Here is a 20,960-nt window from a genome sequence, read left to right as displayed (position 1 = left end):
TGTGGATAGCCAGAGGCTTTTTCCCCGATCTGAAATGGCTAACACGTGGGGCATAGTTTTAAGGTGCTTGGAAGTAGGTACAAGGATGATGTCAAGGGTAAGCTTTTCACACAGAGAGTGGTGCGGAGTGCACTGCCGGTGACAGTCGTGGAGGTGGGTACAATAGGGTCTTTTAAGAGACTGTTAGATAGGTACATGGAGCTTAGAAAAATAGAGGGCTATGCAGTAGGGTAATTCAAAGCAGTTTCTGGAGTAGCTGGTACAACACTGAGGGCTGAAGGTCCTGTAATGTGCTGTAGATTTCTATGTTCTATGTTCTAAGATCACTCAGTGTTATTTTTGAAAGTATTTCCAAATGATGATTCTGGGATCTTAGGAAAAAACAAAATCTGCTGTATTCATGGTAGACACAATGCTGCTCAGTATGTTTCATAATGTAAAAAATTAGATTAACATGGAATGTTGTAGGCTGTGGAGATCAAGGGAAGAATTTGCTGGGGCTCTGGTAGATTTATTCATATCTTTATTAAGCATGAATAAAGGATTAAAAGATTGCAATGTGGCTAATGTTGTGCCTTGATTTAAGAAGGGCCAAGCCAAGGATCTAGAAACTGCTGAGTATTACAACAGTGGTGCAAAAGTTACTGAGAGGATTTTGAGAGAGAGAATTGTATTTGTATTTGGAAAGATGAGGACAGATTTTGGTTTGTTTGAGGGAAATCATGTCTCCCAAATTTGATGAAGTTTTTTTTGAGGTGACCAAGAAGATTGAGAAAGGCAAGGGGGTTAGTTGTTTCCATGGATATTAGCAAGGCCTCAGACAAGGTTCTACACGATAGGCCACTCCAGAAGGTTAGAACACATGGGATCTCAGGTGAGGTAACATATTAGATAAAAATTGGCTTGGTGGGAGGAGGCAGAGAGTGGAGGACTGTTTTCAGTTTGGAGGCCTGTATCAAGTGATGCTTCACAAGGGTCGGTGCTGGGTCTCCTGTTGCTTGTTATCTATATGAAGGATTTTGATGGGAATGTAGAGGGCATGATCAATAAGTTTGCAGATGACATCAAAGTTGTCAGTAAAGGATCAAATGGGAAAAGGAACAGCAGATGGAATTTAATTCAGATGGAATTGAATTCAGACAACTGTGAAGCGAAGTTCTTTGGTAAATTAAACCAGGCAGAATACACACAGTAAATGTCAAGGCTCAGTATTATGTAAGTTGAACATAGAGAGATAGAACCCCTGTACAAGTATATATATAGTTCCCTGAAAGAGGCAACACAGGTTGATGGGATGATGAAGAAGATACATATCATACTTGCCATCATTGGCTGAGGCATTGAGAACAAGAGTTGAAGTTCTACAAAACTCTGATGGGACCACATTTGCAATAATGTGCCATATACAGCCCTGCATTCCACGCATATGATTAAGCTGGAGCGGGTGCAGAAAAAATTCACAAGGATGTTGCCTAGACTAGAGGGCTTGAGTTATAAGGAGGGACAGTCTGGGTTAGTTTTTCCATGAGAGAAGGAGGCAGGATGGTGACCTTATAGAACTTTATAAAATTATGATAGACGTAGATAGGATACTCCAAGAGGACCACAACCTTGTTGCGGGGTTTGGAGATTTGCGTGCCACAATAACTCAGAGAGCTTTGTTGGCTAGAGTCAGGGCCTTGTGCTTTGGCTGTTGGTAGAGTCAGCCGTGCCAAACAGGTCAAAGTGTAGAGGCCAGACCAAGAGTGGTCTACCAGTCCTCCAGGTTCAGCGGTTCAGTTCAGGACTAATAAACCATACCGGACAAAAAAAATTGTACGGAAACAGTAATGAAGAATCTGTCTACATCTGCGTGTGAGGGTATGGACAGACAGAGATAGAGGGCCTTCATTGCAGTCCTAAACGCCAGTGGTGTAATGGGTAGTAAGTAAGTAAATAGATTGGATAGTCTATTTTTCCCCAGGGCAGAGGAGCCTATAATTAGGTCCATATCTTTATGGTGGAGGGAAAAATTTAAAGGGCATAGGAGAGGAAAGTTTTTCGCAGAGACAAAGGTGGGAATAAGTCCCAGAGAAGGTGGTAGAAGCAGGTAAATTTACAATGTTTACTTTGGACAAGTGCATGGATAGTAAAGGATATGGGTTGCATATCGGCATTTGGGATTGCCTTAGATAAGCATTTAGTTCAGCATGAAGAAATTAGGCTGGAGGTCCTGTTTCTGTGATGTACTATTCTATGAATCTTCATTAACCTAAGGTAAACGAGTGACACAAACTCCAACTATAGAACACTGAGAGGTATGCATCAATTTTTTAGAAGGTTTGAAACCCATGCAGACTTAGTTAAAAATCCACAGAAAAAATGATTTTGCATTAATGATTTTAGAAAATTTATTGCACAATTTCCTGGCAGGGTAAATGCTGACAACCCCTGAACATGAATCTCTGTGAGTGATCTCCATCCAACAGAGATCAAACGCAGTTCTTGTGGAAGTCTGATCCTTGTGCTTGTTTTTGTCTGGCAGCATCTGTCTTTTAATGCCTCATGCATTCTGATACAGGGAGGACATTTGTCTGTTAAACTTCCTTTCATGACATTTCAGACTTTCAACTTGCTTAGGTAGAAAAGTATAAATTTAAAAAATATTTAGTTTTTAACACAGCAACGGAGGCAGCACAAAAATATATCTCCATTCATGAAACACTATTGTGGACAAAGCAAAAAATTCTGATTCGGATTTCTGTTCCTCAGAATAAATTTTCTCATCTTTTTTTTTGGTCATATTCATAGATGAAGAGTAACAGTCTCTCCCCCAGGGTAGTGGAGTCCAAAACATGTGGGGGTGTGGGGATATAGGAAAGTTGACAAATCTAAAAGAGACTTGAGGGGAAACCTTTGCCCACAGGGAGTGGTGTGCTTATTGGAATAAGCTGCCAGAAGAAGTGGTTGAGGGAATAGCATCATTTAAGAAGCTTTTGAATCAATGGTTTAACTGGAGGGACCCGGATTAAAGGGATATGGGCCAAACACAGAAAAGTGGAACTAGCTAGATAGTCACCATCATCAGCATGAACCAGATGGGCTGAAGGGCCTGTATTCGTGTTTCATTGCTCTCTGACTTTATGACTCTAATCAAGAAGGTACTTTCAAGCAGTATTATTGTATTGGTGAATTAAAAATCGTAGTTTATGGTATCATGGTCCACAAGTAACTGGATCATTTTCGAGTTCGGGATTGATGATCATGTGCTTTGTGTGAGGAAGGGGTGGGTTTGCAGAACTAACTTCCTTGTCTTTCCTTTGTTTTGTGGCTATCTAGAGAAGAAGAATGTCAGAGTTGTATACTGCAGACATACTCTGATAATAAATGAACCTTTGAACCTTTACCTTTAGTAGTCATGGTCATTCAGACACTTAGGATCCAGTCATTCACCTCTGTAGCTGGTGCAACATAACAGTGTACCACTGAAGCCTAATGAAACTCATCACTAGAGTTACAGCAACAAGTGATTATACCTGGTCCTAATCAGTACTTTATTTGCTCCTTACTTTAATTCTCATTACTGTTTAGAAGTAAAGTTTGATCTAAAATGGACATGATTGGTTTAATGTTTCATGGCAGCACTCACTCTACATCGTGTAAGAAGGGTATTTGTCACATCTAACTAGTTCCATCTAGCTGCTCGTAATCTGCATTGCATGTCCCAAGACATAGCAAACTTGTGGATTTAATGTGATGAAATGGTCAACAGTTCCTGAATACGTTAGGGAAATTAATGGAGATGATTCTTAACGACTGATTTACTCCCATTTGGAAAAGCATGGAATTATTAGGGAAGTTTGACATGCCTTAATACAGGGGAAGACCTGTCTCAGAAACTTGGTTCAGTTTATTGAAGAGGAGATGAAGATGATTGATGAGGAATAGGGTAGTGGATATCATTTACAAAATGACTTTGAAAAGGTCTGTCATAGAAATCTGGTTTAGGAGATTAAGTTACACGGGAGCCACAATGAGTTGGTAAACTAAACAATATTGACTTGGTCACAGAAGGCAAAGGATCATGGAAAAATAAATTTATTATCAAAATATGTATATGTCACCATAAGAAACAATGTGCAAAAGAAGACAACCTTAAATTTCAAAGTTTAAAGTAAATTTGTTATCAAAGTACATATATGTCACCGTATACAAACCAGAGATTTGTTTTCTTGTGGGCAGACTCTGTAAATCCAAAAACCAGAATAGAATCAATGAAAGACTGTGCAAATACAAAAGAGATAATAAATAAACAAACAAACAAACAGATAGATTAATAAATAAATAAACAGATAGATAAATGAATGAATGAATGAACATGTGATGATGAGTTTTTGAAACCGACTCCATAGGTTGTGGGAGCAGTTCGGTGATGAAGCAAGTGAAGTTGTAAGAAGTGAAGTTATCCACTGGTTCAAGAGCCCGATATTTGAGGAGTAATACTTGTTCCTGAACCTGGTAATGTGAGTCCTGAGCCTTCTGCACATTCTTCCTGATGATAGCAGTGAGAAGAGAACATGGTCCAGATGGTAGCAATCCTTGATGATAGATGCTGCTTTCCTGGAACAGCGCTCCATGCAGATGTCCTCAATGGAGGGGAGGGCTTTACCCATGATGGACAGGGCCATATCCACTTCTTTTTGTAGAGTTTTCCATTCAAGGTCATTGATGTCTCCATACCAGGCTATGATGCAACCAGTCAATAAACTCTCTCCAACACATTTATAGAAGTTTGTCAAAGTTTTCAATGTCATGCTGAGATTTCGCAAACCTCAAGGAAGCAAAGGCTCTGTCATACTTTCTTCGTAATTGCACTTACGTGCTGGGATAGATTCTTAGAAATGATAACACCAAGGAATTTAATGCTGCTGACCCTCTCCATCTTTGATCCCCTGATGAGGACTGGATCATGGACCTCTGGTTTCCTCCTCCTGACGTCAATAAATCAGCTCCTTGCTCTTGCTGACATTGACTGACAGGTTGTTGTTGTGGCACCACTCCCTCCTCTATGCTGATCTATCACCACCTTTGATTCGGCCCATGGTAGCGGTGTCATCAGCAAACTTGAATGTGGCATTGGAGCTGTGATTAGCCACACAGTCGTAAGTGTAAAATGACTAGAGCAGGGGGGCTAAGCACACAGCCTTGTGGTTCACCTGTGCTGGTGGAGATTGTGAAAGAGATGTTGCCAATCCAATCTGACTGGGGTCTGCAAGTGAGGAAATGGAGGATTCAATTGCACAGAGAGGTATTGAGGGCAAGGCCTTGAAGCTTATTGATTAGTTTTGAGAGGATGATGGTATTTATGTGGAGCTGTAGTCAATAAAGAATATCCTGATGAATGTATTTTTGCCATCCAGGTGTTCCAGGGCTGAGTGAAGAGCCACTGAGATGGCATCTGCTGAGGACCTGTTGCACTTTTATGCAAATTAGAATAGATCCAAGTAGGAGTTCAGGAATTGATACACAAGTTGCAAGAAAAAGTTTGTGAACCATTTGCATTTACCTGGTTTTCTGCATTAATTACTCATAAAATGTGATCTGATCTTCAGCTAAGTCAGAGTAATAGACAAACACAATCTGCCTAAACTTAACAAACAATTGTACTTCTTCCCATCAAAACTGTGTACACTATTTAAACAATCACAGTCTAGGTCAAAAAAGTACGTGAACCTCTGTAGTAATGCCTCCTACAAAAGTTATTTGGAATCAAGTATTCCAATCAGTGAGATGAGATTGGAGGTGTGGGTTGTAGAGATGCCCTGCCCTATAAAAAAAGATACATAAAGTCAAGTTACTGACAGAGCCTGTTCTTCTCAAGAAATATCTGTTTATGTGCCTTGATCAGAACTTTCAGAGCACTGTAGAAGAAGAATGGCAGCGATGCATGAGGCTGGAAAAGGCTATAAAAGCATTTCTAAAGACCTGGGTGTTCATCAGTCCACAGGAAGAGGAATTGTCTACAAATGGAGAAAATTCAGTACTGTTGCTACTCTCCCTAGGAGTGGGCATCCTGCAAAGAGCACAATGCAATGGTGAAGGATATGGAAAAGAATTCAAGGGTCACAGCAAAAGACCTGCAGAAATCTCTAGAACTTGCTAAAGTCTCTGTTCATTTGCCACTGTAAGAAAAACACTGAACAAGAATGGTATTCATGGAAGGACACCACGGAGGAAACAACTACTCTCCAAAAACATCATTGTGCACGTCTCAAGTTTGCAAAAGGCCACTTGGATATTCCACAATGCTTCTGGGACAATGTCCTGTGGACAGATGAGACAAAAGTTGAACTTTTAAGCAGAATTGCACACCACTATAGTTGGAGGGAAAAGGGCACTGGACACCAACTCCAAAAACTCATCCTAATTATCAAGCACAGTGGAAGGAACATCATGGTTTGAGGCTGCTTTGCTGCCTCAGGGCCTGGACAGCTTGCAACTTTTGAGGGAACAATAAATTCTAAATTGTATCTGTCATGGTCCGATCCGTGAAGTCCGCATTCCGGTTCATGGTCCGGTCCCTCGACCCTTGCTCCAGGTTTTCTTGTCTACCCTGTTTCTGTTCCTGTTTGGCACTAATTGAGGCAGCTGATTCTCTTTGGGCCTGGCTGCATAAATACCTCCAGAGACCAGGGCGTGGCTGCTAAACTGTTCTTATCCTTACTCCTCGTATCCCTTCCCCTGCCTTCTGTTTCCTCTCCTGGAGCCCAGCCTTGTCTTGCCAGTAACTCTCACCTCGCCTGAAGTTCTTGTCTGGCCTTGCACTGCCTGAAGCCTTGCCTGGTCTTGCTGGTAACTCTTGCCTCGTCTCGCCTGAAGTCTTGTCTTGGAGCCACCCTGTGCCTATCTCCCTTCCTGCCCCTTGCCTCTGTTGGGTAAGTCACCCCAAATTGCCATTACCCTACAGTTGGTCCTGTCCCTTCCTGTCCCTTGCCTCCATCGGGTAAGCCAGGCCAGATTGCCATTATCCTGCGGTGGGTCCTGTCCCTTCCTGTCCCTTGCCTCCGTCGGGTAAGTCAGGCCAGATTGCCGTTACCCTGCAGTTGGTTCTGTCCCTTCCTGTCCCTTGTCTCCATCGGGTGGAGTACCGCGCCCTGCCCAGGAGGAACTTCAAGACCCCAAGTCTCTAGCCTCGCCTCACCTCAAGTCTCTAGCCTCGCCTCGCCTCAAGCCTCTAGACGAGCCTCACCTCAAGTCTCTAGCCGAGCTTCCCCTCAAGCCAAGCTTCAAGACCCCAATCCTCAAGCCTCTGGTCTCCGGCCTCGCCTCAAGCCCCTGGCCTCACCTCAAGTCTCGAGCCTGACGACTCCAGCCTCGTCCTGCCTGCCAGCCAAGTCACGTCTTTGCCTAGTTCTGGGGTCCAAGCCAGAGGCAAGATCCAGGTTCTGGGTCCTTGTCCAGTCTTTGGCTCGGAGTCCAAGCCCTGGCTCCTAGCTCTCTTGTCCTGTCCTGTTCCGGGTTCCCGGTTTTCGTGTCCATGTCCTAGCCCTCACCCTGTATCCTAGTCCTGTCCCTAGTACTTCAGTGTCTGTGTCTTGCACTTGGGCCCGTTCCCAGCCACCCGCTTATGACAGTATCAGGACATTCAGCGGCAGACACCCCGGCTGAAATCTGGAGGAAAACACACAGAGGATGCAGAGGGGGATCAAAAATGTGAGGGAAGAGGACCAGGTCGAGACAACAGAGACTTATGGAGAAGAGGAGTTATAAGCCGTGTCTTCCCTCTCTCATTATGGGCAATGTGAGATCGCGGGGTAATAAAATGGACGAGTTGACGACGTTTGTCAGGAGTCAGAGAACATTTCGGGAGTGCAATGTTATGTGTCTTACTGAAATGTGGCTGCACGAGGACATATCCAACCAAAACATTTCTATAGAGGGCTTCCAGACCGTTCGGGCTGACTGGAAGCGCACTGAGAGCGGTAAGCATAAAGGAGGGGGGCTCGCTGTTCTGGTTAACAACAGATGGTGCAATCCTGGTCATATTACTATCAAGGAACGTGTTTGTAGCCCAGATATTGAACTTATTGCTGTTGGACTCCGGCCATATTATTTGCCAAGGGATATCTCGCGTGCAATTGTGGTTGTTGTGTACATCCCTCCCTCTGCCAACCTGACGTTGGCGTGTAGCATCATTTACACCATTGGGCACAGGAGCACATTCAGCCAGAGACTCATTCCACCGGAATGCAGCACTGAGCATCATGGGAAGTCATTCCTGCCTGTGGCCATCAAACTTTGCAGCTCCTCCCTTGGAGGGTCGGATACCCTGGGCCAACGGGCTGGTGCTGGACTTACTTCCGTCTGGCATGGTTTACATATTATTATTTGATTGTTTGTGGTTTTGTATTGCTATGTTTGTACTCTGTTCTTGGTTGGTGCAGCTGTATCGAAACCCAATTTCCCTCGGGATCAATAAAGTATATCCATCTATTTACAGGAGAATGTCAGGGTAGCAGTCCATCACCTGAAGCTTAATAGAAGATGGATATTGGAACAAGACAATTATCCAAACGCAAGAGTAAATTGACAACAGTATGGTTCAAAAGAAGAAATTCTGTGTTTTGGAATGGCCAAGTCAGAGTCCAATCTTAACCCAACTGAGGTGCTGTCATATGACCTGAAGAGAGCTGTTCAAGCAAGGTATGCCAGAAATATCGATGAACTGAATCAGTTTTTTGTTTGTGGAGGAATGGTCTAAAATTCCTCTTTGTTGTTGAGCAAGTCTGATCAGCAGCTACAGGGAAATGTTTGGTGGAGGTTATTGCTGCTAAAGGAAGTTCTACTAGTTATTAAATACAAGGTTTCACATACTACTTCCAGCCTGGACTGTGAATGATTAAACAATGTCTTCAATAAAGACTTGAAATGTATAATTTTTATGTTTTATTAGTTTAGACAGACTGTCAGTCATTGTGACTTAGATGAAGATCAGAGCACATTTTATGAGTAACTAATGGAGAAAGCCAAGTAACTGCAAAAGGTTCACAAACTTTTTTTTTGTAACTGACCAACCTCTCAGAACACCTCATTACTGTGGATGTATGTGCTACTAGGTGTTGTAGAACCTAAGATTCCTATACCTCCTTCCTTAAAGGCAGCTCTGAGAAGAGAGCACGATTTGGATCGTGAGGTCCTCAATGATGAATGCTGCAAATGAAGATTTGCTGTACTTACGAGGTTTGCTCTTTCTTGTTGCTGTTTGCCATGATTTGATAGTTTTTTCTGTGTGCAGGGGCAGCGTGAAGTTTGGTGTTCTTGCAGTTTGCACAATTTGTTTCTCTGCGTGGGGGTGATTTGTAGCTGTTGGCACGCTTTTTGTTTTCTTGTGTATGGGGTTTGATGACTGCGTGGCTGTTATTTCTTGTTGCCATTGGCGCCGTATGCAAGTTTTTTTTGTGCAGCGGGTGGGGGTTGTGGTTTGATGTTCTTGCCACTTGCACAGTTTGTTTTCTTTGTGTGTGTTGGGGAGTGTGGTTTGAAGTTTTTCTTTAACAACCTCCACGGTTTCTTTGTTTCGTGGCTAGCTGAAGGCGATGAATCTCAGTTGTATACTGCATACATACTTCCATAATAAATGAATCTTTAAACCTTTGAACTTACACAAAAGTTCTTAAGGGTGTCTCAATCAAATGGACCCACCAAAATAGTTAGAAAATTGTAAGTATTGATCAATGTGGAAGTCTGCTTTAACACAGTAAGATTTACTGGAGCTGCAGCAAGAATACTGTATAAAAATGGATTTATTTCTCTTCCTGTATGTGCTACAAATCGTTACTGAATCAATCTACTCACTCAGAAAGGACACCCCCCCCCCCCCCAACCCAAATAGTCCTTGTTGATCACAATGCCCACTTGCCAGTATTTTGGAATTTTTTAGGTTTCTTTGTCACAGGTGTATTGAAACATTCAAGCATAGAGTGAAATGCATCGTTTGTGTCAACAGTGTGAAGACGTCCTGGGGCAGCCACAAGTCCTGTCACGTTTCTGGCGCCAGTATAGCTTTCCCACAGCTTACCAACCTTAACTCTCCCTCCTGCAGCACCAGGAGGAAACCTTCACAGTCCCAGGAGAACGTACAAATTCCTTCCAGACAGCAGCTGGAACAGGACTCCAGTCTCTGGTGCTGTAAAACATTACACTAACTGCTGTGATACAGTGCCACCCAAAATCTTCTAAACCTTTCCAATCCACGTAACTGTCTGGCTGTCTTTTAAATTTTGTTCTTTATACTGTCTCCATCACTCCTTCTGACAGCTCATTCCACATAGATACCTCTCTTTGTATAAAAAGCATTTCCCTCAGCTTGCTATAAAATGCTCCCTCCTCACCTATGCCCACTAGTTCTTGATTACCCAACCCCTGGAAAAAAGACTGAGTACATATATGCTACACACATCAAAGTTGCTGGTGAACGCAGCAGGCCAGGCAGCATCTCTAGGAAGAGGTACAGTCGACGTTTCAGGCTGAGACCCTTCGTCAGGACTAACTGAAGGAAGAGTTAGTAAGAGATTTGAGAGGGGGAGGGGGAGATCCAAAATGATAGGAGAAGACAGGAGGGGGAGGGATGGAGCCAAGAGCTGGACAGGTGATTGGCAAAAGGGATATGAGAGGATCATGGGACAGGAGGTCCGGGGAGAAAGACAAGGGGGCGGGGAACCCAGAGGATGGGCAAGTGGTATAGTCAGAGGGACAGAGGGAGAAAAAGGAGAGTGAGAGAAAGAATGTGTGTATAAAAATAAATAACAGATGGGGTACGAGGGGGAGGTGGGGCATTAGCGGAAGTTAGAGAAGTCAATGTTCATGCCATCAAGTTGGAGGCTACCCAGACGGAATATAAGGTGTTGTTCCTCCAACCTGAGTGTGGCTTCATCTTTACAGTAGAGGAGGCCGTGGATAGACATGTCAGAATGGGAATGGGACGTGGAATTGAAATGTGTGGCCACTGGGAGATCCTGCTTTTTCTGGCGGACAGAGGTAGGTGTTCAGCAAAGCGGTCTCCCAGTCTGCGTCGGGTCTCGCCAATATATAGAAGACCACATCGGGAGCACCGGATGTAGTATATCACCCCAGCCGACTCACAGGTGAAGTGTCGCCTCACCTGGAAGGACTGTCTGGGGCCCTGAATGGTGGTAAGGGAGGAAGTGTAAGGGCATGTGTAGCACTTGTTCCACTTACAAGGATAAGTGCCAGGAGGGAGATCAGTGGGGAGGGATGGGGGGGACGAATGGACAAGGGAGTTGCGTAGGGAGCGATCCCTGCAGAAAGCAGAGAGGTAGGGAGGGAAAGATGTGCTTAGTGGTGGGATCCCGTTGGAGGTGGCAGAAGTTACGGAGAATAATATGTTGGACCCGGAGGCTGGTGGGGTGGTAGGTGAGGACCAGGGGAACCCTATTCCTAGTGGGGTGGCGGGAGGATGGAGTGAGAGCAGATGTATGTGAAATGGGGGAGATGCATTTGAGAGCAGAGTTGATAGTGGAGGAAGGGAAGCCCCTTTCTTTAAAAAAGGAGGACACCTCCCTTGTCCTGAAATGAAAAGCCTCATCCTGAGAGCAGATGTGGCGGAGATGGAGGAATTGCGAGAAGGGGATGGCATTTTTGCAAGAGACAGGGTGAGAAGAGGAATAGTTCAGATAGCTGTGAGAGTCAGTAGGCTTATAGTAGACATCAGTGGATAAGCTGTCTCCAGAGACAGAGACAGAAAGATCTAGAAAGGGGAGGGAGGTGTCGGAAATGGACCAGGTAAACTTGAGGGCAGAGTGAAAGTTGGAGGCAAAGTTAATAAAGTCAATGAGTTCAGCATGCGTGCAGGAAGCAGCGCCAATGCAGTCGTTGATGTAGCGAAGGAAAAGTGGGGGACAGATACCAGAATAGGCACGGAACATAGATTGTTCCACAAAGCCAACAAAAAGGCAGGCATAGCTAGGACCCATATGGGTGCCCATAGCTACACCTTTAGTTTGGAGGAAGTGGGAGGAGCCAAAGGAGAAATTATTAAGAGTAAGGACTAATTCCGCTAGACGGAGCAGAGTGGTGGTAGAAGGGAACTGATTGGGTCTGGAATCCAAAAAGAAGCGGAGAGCTTTGAGACCTTCCTGATGGGGGACGGAAGTATATAGGGACTGGACATTCATGGTGAAAATAAAGCGGTGGGGGCCAGGGAACTTAAAATCATCGAAAAGTTTAAGAGCGTGAGAAGTGTCACGAACATAGGTAGGAAGGGATTGAACAAGGGGGGATAAAACCGTGTTGAGGTATGCAGAAACTAGTTCGGTGGGGCAGGAGCAAGCTGAGACAATAGGTCTGCCAGGACAGGCAGGTTTGTGGATCTTGGGTAGGAGGTAGAAACGGGAAGTGCGAGGTGTGGGAACTATAAGGTCGGTAGCAGTGGATGGGAGATCCCCTGAGTGGATAAAGTCGGTGATGGTGTGGGAGACAATGGCCTGGTGCTCCTTAGTGGGGTCACGATCGAGGGGTAAATAAGAGGAAGTATCCGCGAGTTGTCACTGTGTCTTGGCAAGGTAGAGGTCAGTACGCCAGACTACAACAGCGCCCCCCTTATCGGCGGGTTTAATAATAAGGTTAGGATTAGTGTGGAGGGAGTGGAGAGCAGAGCGTTCCGAAGGAGTGAGGTTGGAATTGGAACAAGGTGCGGTGAAGTCGAGACGGTTGATGTCCCGTTGGCAGTTAGCAATAAAGAGATCCAGAGCAGGAAGAAGACCAGAGCGGGGTGTCCATGAAGAAGAGGAGGGTTGAAGACAGGAGAAGGGGTCATCGGTGCGGGTGGAAGAGTCCTTGCTGAAGAAGTAGGCTCGGAGACGGCGGAAGAAGAATTCCGCATCGTGGCGAACACGGAATTCGCTGAGGTGTGGGCAAAGGGGGACGAAGGTGAGGCCCTTACTGAGGACAGAGTGTTCTGCCTCCGACAGTTGAAGGTCGGAGGGGATGGTAAAGACCTGGCACGGATGAGAGCTGGTATGCTACCTTTGCTCATCATGATTTTATTTGCCTCTATAAAATCACCTCTTAGTTTTCTACATTTCCAAGGAATAAAGTATAACTCAGCCCTGGCAACATATTTAGAAATCTTTTCTGCTCTCTTTCCAGTTTCAAAAGATCTTTCCCATGTCAGGGTGACCAAAAATGAACATTATACTCCAAGAGTAACCTCACCAGCATCCTGTACTATTCCCTGCTGACTTTTATTCTCAATGTCCTGACTTATGAAAGCCAGTGTTTCCAACAGGTGGACAGTCACAAGGCTGCGGGACCGGGCGGCATCCCAGGGTGGGTACTCAGGATGTGTGCGACACAACTGACAGGTGTGTTTACAGACATTTTTAATCTCTCCCTCTCCCAGTGTAGAGTGCTCTCCTGCTTCAAAACATCCACCATTGTGCCTGTGCCTAAAAAGACCAAGGTAACATGCCTGAACGACTGACATCCTGTCGCCCTCACTTCAATAATAAGTAAGTGCTTTGAGAGACTAGTCTGGCATTACATCTGCAGCATGCTGCCACCCAAACTGGACCCTGTACAATTCACCTGCTGACACAACCAAACAACAGAAGATGCAGTCGTCACAGCTCTACATACTGTCCTTACACATCTGGAGAAAAAGGATGCCTATGTGAGAATGTTGTTCTTGGACTATAGTTCAGCATTCAACACCAAAATTCCCTCCGGGCTCAACAAGAAGCACAGAGACCTTGGCCTTGACCCTGCCTTGTGCAGCTGGATCCTGGACTTCCTGTCAGATCACCAACAGCTGGTAAGAGTGGGCTCCCTCACCTCTGCCCCTCTGAGCCTCAACACAGGTGCCCCTCAGGGCTGTGTCCTAAGCCCCCGCCTTTACGCTCTGTATACCCATGACTGTGTCGCCATCCACAGCTCCAATCTGCTAATTAAATTTGCTGATGGCATTACACTGATTGGCCTAATCTCAAATAATAATGAGACAGCCTATAGTGAAGAAGTCATCACCCTGACACAGTGGTGTCAAGAAGACAATCTCTCCCTCAATGTTGCAAAAACAAAGGAGCTTGTTGTGGACTATAGGAGGAATGAAGACTGGCTAACCCCTATTGACATCAATGGTTCTGGGGTTGAGAGGGTGAACAGTTTTAAGTTCCTCGGCATAAACATCGCTGAGGATCTCACGTGGTCTGTACATACTGGCTGTGTAGTGTAAAAGGCACAACAGCGCCTCTTTCACCTCAGATGGTTGAAGAAGTTTGGTATGGACCCCCAAATCCTAAGAACTTTCTACAGGGGCATAACTCAGAGCGACTTGACTGGCTGCATCACTGACTGGTACAGGAACAGTCCTTCCTTCAATGGCAGGGCTCTGCAGAGAGTGGTGTGGACAGCCCAGTGTAGCTGTGAACTTCCCACTTTTCAGGAGATTTACAAAGACAGGTGTGTAAAAGGGGCCCGAAGGAACACTGGGGACCTGAGTCGCCCCAATCACAAACAGTTTCAGCTGCTACCATCCGGGAAACGGTACCGCAGCATAAAAGCCAGGACCAACAGGCTCCGGGACAGCTTCTTCCACCAGGCCATCAGTCTGATTAACTCATCCTGTTACAATTGTATTTCTATATTACATTGACCGTCCTGTTGTACATACTATTTGTTATAAGTTACTATAAATTTCACATTGCACATTTAGATGGAGACGTAACCTAAAGATTTTTATTCCTCATGTATAGGAAGGATGTAAGAAGTAAAGTCAATTCATTTCAATTCAATTCAGATCAGTGTGCCAAAAGCCTCTACACCACTTGTTTTTCCTTTGACTTTACCTTTCATGAACAATGTACTTGTACTCCAAGGGCTCTCCATTTGACAAAACACTCCAGAGCCCTGCCACTCATGTGAAAGTCCTACCTGCATTTGACTTTGTGAAGTTCTCTATGAAGCATATAGAATTCCATCACTGCACCATCAAAACCCAACAGTGCTTTCTTAGCCTTGTACTCGAACTTAGGAAATCAAAACTCACCCATTCAAATTCAATTCGTTTTTTAACTAGACGAAGTTTATTAGTTAACTTAAATGAACTTGTTAGAACTGGACAGTCAGGCCAGTAAAGTTGTTGTGATCCAAAACATGACGCATACTTTTATAATTTCTTTACATAATTCTATTTAAAATATTTTTGTGTTTGATTGCTTATGAACATTTATTCATCTACTCCAGTCCTCAAATTACATTCTACATTTACAAAGCTGTGTTCAGATTAGGTGTTGTACAGAGTCCAAAAGACACTCACAGTCTCCTTCATCTTCATTACAAGGTCGACACTTGCGCTGTAATTGCTTAATTTTCCTTTTTTCAATTATTTAATGGCTGGTATTTCAGTAAAAAGGTGGCAGAGAGAAGAAGTAACTTCCAAAAATACTTTTTCTTCAATATCTACTATTGTTCTTCAATAATAGAAGGCTCACCAGAGCCTCTACTTCCTCGGGAGGCTAAAGAGATTTCACATGTCCCCTTTCACCCTCACCGATTCTTATCAATGCACGGTAAATGCATCGCTGCTTGCTATGGCAACTACTCTGTGCAGAACCAGAAGAAACTGCAGGTAGTTATGGACACAGGTCAGCACATCATGGCAGCTGGCCTCGCCTTCGAGAACTCTGTCTGCATTTCTTGCTGCCTTGGTGAAGCAGCCAGCATAATCAAAAATTTCACCAACCTTTTTCTCACTGGGCAGAAGATTCAAAAACCTGAAAGGACATCCCACCAGGCTCAAGGACAACTTCTATCCCACTGCTGTATGACTTTCGAAAGTTTTCCAAGTACAATTAGATGGACCTCGACCTCATAATCTCTTCGTTATGACCTTGCACCTTATTATCTGCCTGCACTCCACTTGCTCTGCACCATAACAGTTTACTCTGCAATCTGTGATTGTTTTACCTTGTATTACTTCAATGTACTATCATAATGAATTATCTGTATGGATCGTACGCAAGGCAGGTTTTTTACTGCACCTTGGTGCACGTGACAATGACAAACAGTCTCTGAGTCAGTCTCTGTGTCACTCTGCCGTGCTTGGTTCCTGACTTAAGGTTTAGTCACTACAACATGAAGAATAGCTTTATTCTAAAACCTTCCGGTACGTTAAACTTTAAACTGGACAGATTAAATTCAGCTTACTCTAATACCGCAGGACAAGCACATTCAATTGTAGGCGGCCCAGAGGTATGATCTCTGACAGCATGGATGCGTGCCAGTTAGTGTCAATGCTGTCTGTAAGGAGTTTATACATTCTCCCTGGCACCATATGGGTTTCAATTTCCTCCCACAGTCCAAAGACATATGGGTTAAGGTTAGTAAATCATGGGCATGTTCTGTTGCTGCCGAAAGCACGGTGAGACTTGCAGGCTGTTCACAGCACAACCTCAGGCTGTGTTTGTTGTTGACACAAAAATGACATATTTCACAGTGTGTTTCTATGTACCTGTGACAAATAAAGCTAATATCTTTTTAAAAAGCACAGATTATTGATAATCTGTATTATTCTGGTCTATCTTGTATCAGTTTGTTGACTGAACAATTGCAGGAGCATCTATACTGACACAGCTCATGTCAGTAATGAAATGATTTTTAGAGAAACTCTGTATTGTGCTGGCCCTTCCTTCTGCCAACTCCGTGTCTGTTTTACTTCATTTGTAATCTAATGCACCCGCCAATATGTACTTTAACACATTTAAAGATTCTCTTGAGCTCCTCATTGATCTTAATGTTTTTGCCATTAACGTGATAGAATTCACTCTGCAGTTTGAGAAGGAGGAGCTAAAGTCTATCAATATGGCAGTGATAGAGACCTGGGAGAGGAGCTGGCCAAAGTGGATTGGAAGAGACACAATCAGGAACGGTGAGAACAGCAGCCTCTGGAATTTTTGGGAGCAATTCGGAAGACGCAGGATAGATTCATCCTGAAGAATAAGTATTCTAAAGGAACGATGATGCAACCGTGGCTGACTCAGGAAGTCAAAGACAGCAGAAAAGCAACAGAAGAGCAAGAATTAGTGGGAAGTTAGAGGATTGGGAAACTTCTAAAATCCAACAGAAGGCAAGTGAAAAAGCCATAAGGAGAGAAAGGTAAAGTATGAGAGAAGCTAGCCAATAATAAAAAGAGGATACCAAAAGTTTTTCCAAATAAATAAAGAATAAAAGAGACGTGATACTGGATATAGCACCACTGGAAAATGATGCCCGAGAGGTAGTAATGGAGAACAAAGAAATGGTGGCTGAACTGAATGAGACTATTGTGTCAGTCTTCACTGTGGAAAATGCTAGCAGTACGCCAAAAATTCAGGAGTGTCGGGGGCATGAGTGAGTGTAGTTGCTATTACTAAGGAAAAGGTGCTTAGGAAGCTGAAGGGTCTGAAGATAGATACATCACCTGGACCAGATAGACTATACCCCAGGGTTCTGATAGAAATAGCTGAAGAAATTGTGGAGGCAGTAGTATTGATCTTTTATACATCATTAAATTCAGGAATAGTTCCGGAAGACTGGAAAATTGCAAGTGTCACTCTACTCTTCAAGAAAGGAGGGAGGCAGAAAAAAGTAAATTATAGGCTTGTTAGCTTGACTACAGTGGTTGGGAAGATGTTGGAATCCATTATAAAGATAAAGTTTTGGGGTACTTGGAGGCACATGATAAAATAGACCAAAGTTTCCTTAAGGGGAAATCTTGCCTGACAAATACATTGTAATTCTTTCAGCAAATAACAGGCAGGATAGATAAAGGAGAGTTAGTAGATGTTATTTACTTGGATTTTTGGAAGGCCTTTGACAAGGTGCCGCACAAGATACGAGCCCATGGTATTACAGGAAAGATACTAGCATGGTAGAAGATTGGCTGACTAGCAAGAGGAAAACAGTGGAAATAAAGGAGCCTTTTCTGGTTGGTGGCTAGTGACTAGTGGTGTTCATAGGGGTCAGTATAGGGACCAATTCTTCTCACGTCAAATGTCAATGATTTGGATGATGGAATTGTGGACAATATGAAGATAGGTGGAGGAGCAGGTAGTGCTGAGGAAGTGGTAAGTCTGCAGAAGGACTTGGACAGATTGGAAGGGTGGACATTGTGTCATGAACTCCTCAGACTAGCATGGGGTGCCAGAAAATGTCAGGCCTCGGCACTCCGACACACCTGGATATCACTAATTTGTTAAGGAACTAGTTTTGTCATTAAGTTTTTCTTGTGGTTTTCATGCCGCTTGTTATTTGAATGTGGCTTCCTCGTGCATCCTATTTTTAGTTTATTGAGTTTTGATTTTGATTGGCACGGGGGTTTGTCATGTCTAGCACTCATCTCTGAGTGAAGTAACGTTCTGTGTACTCTAGCCCTCCTGGGTATGTCCATTCTGAGTCATATGTTATGTTCTTCGAATAAATCCTCATTGTTACTTTCTGCCTTTGAACCTTCAGTTTACACCATGCCTGAAGATCTCATTACATGAAGATGGAATATAGTGTAGGGAAGTGTATGGTCATGCACTTTGGCAGAAAGAATAAAGGCGTAAACTATTTTCTAAAAGGGGAGAAATTCCAAAAATCAGAGATGCAAAGGGACTTGTGAATTCTTGTGCAGGATTCCATAAAGGTTAACTTGCAGATTGAGTCATTAGTAAGGAAGGCAAATGCAATGATAGCATTCATTTCAAGAGGACTAGAATATTAACGTAAGGATGTAATGCTGAGGCTTTGTATAGCATTGGTCAGACCTCACTTAGAGTATTGTGAGCAGTTTTGGGTCCCTTATCTAAGAAAAGGTGTGCTAGCATTGGAGATGGTCTAGAAGAGGGTTATAAGAATTATTCCAGGATTGACAGGGTTAATATATGAGGACCATTGATGGCTCTGGGTCTGTACTCATTGGAGTTTAGAAGAATGAGGGGGAGGTATCATTGAAACCTATTGAATATTGAAAGCCCTAGATAGAGTGGACATGGAGAGGATATTTCAGCCTCAGAATAGAGGGATGTCCATTCAGAAGTGAGGTAAGGAAGAATTTCTTTAGCCAGAGGACAGTGAATCTGTGGAATTTGTTGCCAGTGACTTAGCTGTAGAGGCTAATTCATTGGGTATATTTAAAGTAGAGTTTGATAGTTTCTTGATTAGTCAGGGTATCAAAGGTTGTGGAGAGAAGTCAGGAAAATGGGGTTGAGAGGGATAACAAGTCAGCTGTGATTTGTCATGTTCAGCCATGACTGAACAGGCTTGATGGGCTGAATGGTTTTATGGTCTTATGATCTAACTGGGCATCATTTGCTCAGCGTGTAACTTTCATTCTTGGGCGTGGGATGGAGATTTACATGAAGAGGTGCTCAGTTGCTAAAAGCAGGTACGTAAGAAATAGAAACAGGAGCCTGTTTGGTTGGCCCCATGTGTCTGCTCTGCTAGTCACTATGATCTCAGCCCAACCTTGATGCACTAACTCCATATCCTGGAAACTCAGACAAACCACTGATGTCTGTTTGGAACTTGGTCATGGACTGCACCTCCATGGCTCCCTTGGCTAGAAACATTCCAATGTTTCACCAGCACATTCAGGATAAGATTGTAAATAGGATTAGACATTAGCTTCACAGGAGAAGCCAGAGAGTGGTAGTAGATGGTTGCCTCTCTGAGTGTAAGCCTGTGACTGGTGGCCTACCAGTGGAAACAACACTGCAGCCTCTATCTTATCCATCCCTTTCATAATGTTATATGGTTCTATAAGATCTCCTCTCATTCTTCTGAATTCCAGTGAGTACAGTCCCAGGCAACTCAATCTATCCTCATAGTCTAATGCCCTCATCTCTGAAATCAATCTGATGGAACCTCCTCTGCACCACCTCCAAAGCCAATATATCCTCCCTCAAGTAAGGAGACCAGAACTTCATGCAGTTACTCCAGGTGCGGCCTCACTAGTACCCTGTACAGTTGCAGCATAACCTCCCTGCTTTTAAATTCAATCCCTCTAGCAATGAAGGCCAACATTCCATTTGCCTTCTTGATAGGCTGCTGTACCTGCAAACCAATCTTTTGTGATTCATGTACGAGCACTCCCAAATCCCTCTGCACAGCAGCATGCTGCAAATTTTACCATTTAAATAATAGTCTGCTCTTTCATTTTTCCTTCCATAGTAGATGACCTTGCATTTACCGACGTTGTACTCCATCTGCCAGACCCATGCCCACTTATTTAATCTATCTATATCTCTCTGCAGACTCACCCTTTCTTTTGCACAATTTGCTTTTCCATTATGAAACTCAGATACACTACATTTGGTCCCCTCTTCCAGATTGTTAATGTATATCATGAACAGTTGCGGGCCCAGCACCGACCCCTGTGGCACACTGCTCACCACTGATTGCCAACCAAAGTAACACCTGTGTATCCCAACTCTCTGCCTTATATTCGTTAACTGATTCTCTATCCATGCTAATACATCACTCCCAACTCTATGCCTCCTTATTTTATGGATGAGTCTTTTATGCGGCACCTTATTGAACACCTTCTGGAAATCCAAGTAAATGACATCCATCTGTTTCCCTCTATCCCCTGTGCTCATTATATCCTCAAAGAACTCCAGTAAGTTTGTCAAACAGGATCTCCCTTTGCTGAATCCATGTTGCATCTGCCTGATGGATACAATTTTTTCCAGATGCTTCACTATTTCTTCTTTAATGATATCTTCAAGCATTTGCCTAACTACAGATATTAAATTAACTGGCTTATAGTTACCTGCCTTTTGTCTACATCCTTTTTTGAACAGTGGTATGATATTTGCCATCTTCCAATCTGCTGGACCTGCCTAGAGTCTAGAGAATTTTGGTAAATTAACACCAAAGCCTCTACTCTAACTCCGCCATGTCTTTCAGTACCCTGGGATGCATTCCATCAAGGCCAGAGA

General features: G+C 43.7%; 1 protein-coding gene across 3 annotated transcripts in view; it reads left to right on the top strand.

Annotated features, from left to right (window-relative positions):
- The window catches only part of LOC134354999 (choline transporter-like protein 3), a 474,552-nt gene that overhangs the window by 98,852 nt on the left and 354,740 nt on the right, over positions 1–20,960 (top strand). For 2 of the 3 annotated variants that reach the window (XM_063064613.1, XM_063064612.1), the window contains exons 2-3: positions 8,480–8,682; positions 9,137–9,219. In XM_063064613.1, coding sequence (XP_062920683.1) covers positions 9,187–9,219 — 33 coding nt within the window. In that variant the 5' untranslated portion in view covers positions 8,480–8,682; positions 9,137–9,186. The remainder of the gene's footprint in view (positions 1–8,479; positions 8,683–9,136; positions 9,220–20,960) is intronic. The other variant, XM_063064614.1, reaches the window with a different exon arrangement.

This window comes from Mobula hypostoma, chromosome 12 (assembly GCF_963921235.1).
Source record: "Mobula hypostoma chromosome 12, sMobHyp1.1, whole genome shotgun sequence".
Taxonomy (NCBI): Eukaryota; Metazoa; Chordata; class Chondrichthyes; order Myliobatiformes; family Myliobatidae; genus Mobula; species Mobula hypostoma.
Note: the sequence above shows the minus strand (reverse complement) of the source record. Positions and strands in the feature narration are given on the sequence as shown.